At 40.0% G+C, this 5600-nt stretch overlaps 1 protein-coding gene across 2 annotated transcripts; it reads right to left on the reverse strand.

The window, feature by feature from the left end:
- Positions 1-341: 341 nt before the first annotated feature.
- LOC126723125 (hydroquinone glucosyltransferase-like) lies at positions 342-4942 on the reverse strand. Of its 2 annotated transcripts, XM_050426412.1 has the most exons (3): positions 4708-4942; positions 2401-3578; positions 342-1152 (listed from the first exon to the last, which is right to left on the reverse strand). In XM_050426412.1, the coding sequence occupies exons 1-2, from the start codon at positions 4940-4942 to the stop codon at positions 2407-2409; spliced, it is 1407 nt and encodes a 468-aa protein (XP_050282369.1). In that variant the 3' UTR covers positions 342-1152; positions 2401-2406. The 2 variants fall into 2 exon arrangements, with proteins under 2 accessions (XP_050282369.1, XP_050282368.1); XM_050426411.1 differs by lacking the exon at positions 342-1152 and having other exon boundaries at positions 2300-3578.
- Positions 4943-5600: the final 658 nt, after the last annotated feature.

A 5600-nucleotide genomic window follows, 5' to 3' on the forward strand; every position in this document is an offset into this window, starting at 1 on the left:
TTCCTTTGGCTTAGTCCAACCAATCTCGACAGCTTGCCACACCTTTTTATCTAAAGACTGCAAGAAAGTTCTCATGTGTACTTTCCAGTATGCATAGTTAGTGCCATCAAATAAAGGAGGTATAATTAATGACTATCCTCTATCCATGGCAAACAAGGGTCAATGGATCAACCCAGCAAAGATTAAACCTAATCAGAGTGTGCCTACTCTGATACCACTTAATAGGCCAAAAATGGATTAACCCCTTGTGATTGAAATTAATTAATTATCCAAGTTATTAATTAATCAATTTATCATGCAAAGCGCGTGGTAGCACAAACAAATCACCAAACAACTAAATATGCAGCAGAAAATAAAAGACACGGTGATTTGTTTACGAATAAGAAAAACCTACATGGCAAAAAACCCACCGGGTGATTTTCAGGTCACCACTCCCGAAACTCCACTATTATCATAACAAGCGGTTACAAGTAAAGGAATCCCAAATACCTTACCAACCTACAGTGAACCCTTACCCCAATACCCAATTGGACTTGTTCTGTAGTGACAGTTCCCCTTTCAATGCACGGCTCCCAAGTACGTGACTAACCAATTGCGTGGATCCCAGTACACAACTTCAATCACCAACTAAGAAGGTTGTTGGCTGCAAAGTTCTTCAATTCATCCACACGATGAAGATCAAGAAGATGCTTGGTCACAAAACCCTACGGTGCACATACACAACAACTTCTTCAAGAGAAAGAGATGAACTAGGGCAAGAACTTCGTCTCCGATCACAATTTGCTTGAACAGAGTTTGCTCAATACTTGTGCAACTTGTAAACTGTTTGACGGCCCTTAGAACAATTCTTTTATAGGTCTAGGGTTAGGAGAAAAGAAAGTCCAAAGACACATTCACAGATCCCAAGAAAATCAAATCAAGAATTCTGAAATTCTTAAACCTCGACAGATAGGAAGTGTCGAGCAGCTGTCGAGTAGGTGTCGAGCACATGGGCTGAACAGCTTCCCTACACCTTGACACATGCTAGTTGTCAAGCTAGCTGTCGAGCTTTAGTAATTTTGCACTTTCAGCTTGTTTTCTTGGATAGACTTGAAGGTTTCAACACTTGATCTTGAAATATGGTTTCTTGAAGTACTTAAACACATCCTAAATCTACACAATTATAAGTAAAGTGTATTTTGTCAAAGGATAAGTCAATTACATAAAATCATGACATATGTTCTTAACATGTGAAACATATATGTCCTAACATCAAGTATCACTTATAACTTGATTTTGTTAAAATCGAGTTTAAAAAACAGGGGTATTTTATTGAATAGCTTCAAAATATGAATATTTTACTGCATAGTTTGTAAATTATGGACAAATGCCTATTTTTCACTTAGTCAAAATTGTTAGGTCAAATGCCCATATAGCAATTTTACTTTTGGTTGGCATTCTGTTAGCGTGTAATGTTGCCACGTTGGCTCGCTTTTTTATTTGTTTTCATGTGATGGTCTTTTTTTTCTTTTTTCTTTTTCTTTTTTTTGGTTGTTATGCAACGGTGAAGGATTTTCTTTTTAATTGATCTTATCCATGTGAAGATCATTGGACATGAGTATATATATGAAAATGCAATGTGGTGGACTTGATTATTTATTCTGAAAAAAATGTTTGTTGGACACATACATATATATGTTAGATAATTTATTGTGTATTTGTTATATTGTGACTATGCTTTCCTTTTTTGGTTGTTATAAAGTGAAGAACTACGGAGTTGGTGTTTCAAGAATTGAAACTATGAAGCCAAATTCCAACAATTAAATATATTATATGAGTTAGCAACTAGTTAATTTATTTAAATAGATACCATATCACACACATGTAAATGTGAGTCAAGTCATATATTTTCATTTATTTAAACATCCACCCTCATATACTCAAATAATTAATCAAGGCATACTAAGAAACAAGGAATTAATAGTGTTGCTTATAGCTTTACTAGATATGTTAGTAATTATTCGGTGTGAATCGAGGATGTTCTTTCACATCTTAATACTGTAATCTCAATTCATTTGACTGCTCTTGCTTGATAAAAGTTACAACTTTCTTCTTAAAAAAAGAGTTGGGAAAATTCTATTTCGGGCAAAATTTAAAAAAATGTTGTGTGACTAATTCATCTTTCCGTTTGGAGCTGGTCAGCTAGTCAGGCCTGCCTCACATTCTCATAAGGGTCAAATATTTCAATTATATAAAATTAGGACCGGCTTTTATTATTATTTTCTTATGAGAATTTGGAGGTGATATTATGATTTATGAATAGTACTAAACGCATAGAAATAAAAATTTTAATGACAAACGAGGAAAAAGGCAGAAGAGCAACAAGGAATAAAAGTAGAAATTTAAACCAAAAAAAGCTACCATGTCCTAAAAGCGAGCTTGATTTGTCCAATGTGATGCTAAATCAGTGAGTGCCTTTGTCGAAGACCCATCTGCACTTAGTGCTTTCTCAGCAGCATCCTTTAGATCTTTCATACGGCTATGAACTTTCTTCCCCTCTTCTCCAACCATGAGACCCTTTACAACTTTCGCAATTTCCTCTCGGTCCACTAGGCCTTTCTCATTAGCTTTTGGTCTAAGTGCCACTTTTAGATCCTCAGCTAGTAGTACTGCATTCATTCTTTGCTCTGCGAAAAGTGGCCATGCAATTAATGGTATGCCCTGCAAGATACTTTCTAGGGTCGAATTCCAACCACAGTGACTTAAGAACCCACCTGTGGAACTGTGGCTAAGGACTTGGATTTGTGGTGCCCATGAGGGAACCACTAGACCCTGGCCTTTGGTTCTCTCTACAAACCCTTTTGGTAAGGAAGTAAGTGGGTTGTTTTCAAGGGTTTGGTCACTATGGTATGCAGCATCAGCGGATTCATTATTTGGAGTTCTTACAACCCATAAGAATTTTTGCTCACTCAATTCCAATCCAAAGGCTAGCTCATTGGTTTGTTCATATGAGAGGGTCCCACCACTCCCAAAACAAACAAATAGGACAGAGCCATGTGGCTGATTGTCCAACCATCGTAAGCAGTCTGAGTCCTCTGACCCTTTAACTTGATTGCTAGAACCAGTTTGAATGATGGGTCCAATTGGATAAAGTGGGAGACTTTTAGCTTCTTCATCTAACAGTGCTTTTATTGCATTTTCTTCCAATTCCATGAAAGTATTAAACATAATACCCTCGGCTAATCGCATCCGTTTTGTGCTGCGAAGAAACATTTTATACCAGTCACTTGTTCGATCTTGAACCGGTTCTGCAAGATCTCTACCGTGAATAGGTACGCACCCTGGAAGTTTCAATGGTTCTGCTTGGTCTCTATACTCGCCTGAAATTGTCTCATCTAGCTTTGGCAAATGCAAAACCAACGACAACGCAAAAGCATTTGACAAGAAGAAGATGTAGGGTGAGATGTTGAATTCCTTAGCAACATCTAGTGCATCCATGCCAAAAGTGTCAACGATAAAAGCAGCAAACCGAGAAGACTTCAACACATCACGAAGAGATGGCAGTGACCGGGTCAAGGTGAGAATAGTTTGGACTTCAGGTAGTTAGGGATGGCAACGGGTCGGGTTCGGGCCGAGTTTTTCCATACCCGGACCCGACCCGCGGGTCAAGACTAGCAGCCCAGACCCGGCCCGTTTACTAAACGGATTTTTTTCCGGAGCCCAGACCCGCCCCCGCCGGGTCCCGCGGGCTCCACAGGCCCCGTTTGGCCGTGGTACTTCAGGGCCCATTCTGTGGCCCAATCAAAAAAAAAAAAAAAAAAATTTGTTTGCTAACATTGATTTTCTCAGCAACCAAATAGGAGGGGAAAAAGAACACTCAACAAAACTCATTATTTTCTCAGCAACCAATAGATCTGAACAATCGAAAACCAACAAAACCCATTATTTTCTCAACAACCAACAGATCAAAAACCCTTTTTTTTTTTCATTACAATATTTTCCCACATCAAAAGCAAAAAGAAGAATTAACATACAAACCCTAGGTCTGAACAATAAAACCCTACAAAATCAATTCACACAAGCCGATCTATTCAACCAAAATAGCACTAAAACTAGAAATTACAAATTTGAATCTTTGAACAAAAAGAACGATTTTCATTGCAAAAGCTTGAGTTCCTAACGAGGTGAAGGAGATGAGAGAGTCGCGGCCTTGTGAGGTTGAGGAGGGCCTGGCGAGGTGAGGGAGGAGCAGTGGTGTCTACAGGCTGCGTCAAGGTGAAGGAGGCAGGGAGCAGCGGCGTCGGCAAGGTGAGGTATGCAAGGAGCAGCGGCGCCGGCCAAGTAAGCATGGGAGGCGAAGTAGCGGCGTCGGCGAAGTAAGCTTGGGAGGCGAAGCAGCGGCGCCGGCGGTCTTGCTTAAGGGAGAGTGAGGGTGAGGAAGAGAATGAGAGGCGGCTTGGGAGAGAATGGGTCTGAGAGTCTGAGGGATTTTGGGGGAAAAATGAGTATTTATAGTTAGGGTTTTTTTTTTTTTTTTTAATATTATATATACGGGTCGGGTTCGGGCCGGGTATGCCTAATACCCGGACCCGACCCGAACCCACTTCGGGTTTTTTAATGAAAACCCAGACCCGACCCTGATGTTAAACGGATCGGGTAAAACCCGACCCATTAGGGTCGGGTCGGACCGGGTACCCGCGGGTCGGGTTTATTTTGCCATCCCTACAGGTAGTAAGCCTTCGAGGTCCTCAGGGCTCACTGGAGGAAGAAAGACATGGTCTATGCTGGTGGGCAAGGCTTGGAGGACCTCTTTCATGGCTTTGGATGGAGACCCAAGTACGGAAATGATACAGGTGATGTGGAAGTTGTGATGGAGAGCAAGTAGCTTTGCAAGCTCCAGAAGAGGGATGAGATGTCCCATCCCTGGACTTGGAAAAATAGCTATGTGGGGTTCTTGTTCCATATGGAAAATATATGTGTCAATAATGCTTTGAAGTCTTGAATAAATGGGTTTTGAGAGAGAATAGTAAGAGTTTTTATGGTTGGGACTTGTAAGGTTACATTGTTTATATAGCGTCTTTCTGAATGGGAAGATGGAAAGTGTGAACATGTTTTCTATAATTCTTAGTATTACAAGATATATATCGACCATCTAGAATCTATCTATGGGATGCCATATATAGATGCAACCCCACCCCACCCCACTAAACCCAACTGGGTCAGGTTCTCTCTCAATAGCTTAAAATTTTGGTTTTTTTATTTAAAGGTAATGTCTATTATATAGACCCAATTACAAAATTTTGGTTTTTTATTTAAGGGTAATGTCTATTATATACACACAATTACATACACCGTACACGCATATCACTTTTGTGTTGAAATTCCGTACATTATGTGTAAGATCCCGTTTGGTTCCACTTTTTGATCCCAAAAAGGGCGTTTTCAAAAAAGCCCAACCAACTTTTGCGTTTGGAACTTTTATAAAAAACTGAGGACAAAACGCGGAAGGAATATGGACCCTCAGGGGTCCATAAATCAAAACGCGCTATGCGCGTTTTGTATATTACCGTTGCAATAACCAAAAAGACCGAAATACCCAGCACTTTCTCTCATGCCCCTCA

This window comes from Quercus robur, chromosome 4 (assembly GCF_932294415.1).
Source record: "Quercus robur chromosome 4, dhQueRobu3.1, whole genome shotgun sequence".
NCBI classification, from domain to species: domain Eukaryota; kingdom Viridiplantae; phylum Streptophyta; class Magnoliopsida; order Fagales; family Fagaceae; genus Quercus; species Quercus robur.

Coding starts and splice junctions, on each gene's coding strand:
- LOC126723125 (XM_050426412.1), bottom strand. CDS start 4,942: ATGGAACAAGAACCCCACATAGCTATTTTTCCAAGTCCAGGGATGGGA. Junction 3,579..4,707: donor GGACCTCGAAGGCTTACTAC/CTGTAGGGATGG, acceptor ATCCCTAACTAC/CTGAAGTCCAAACTATTCTC.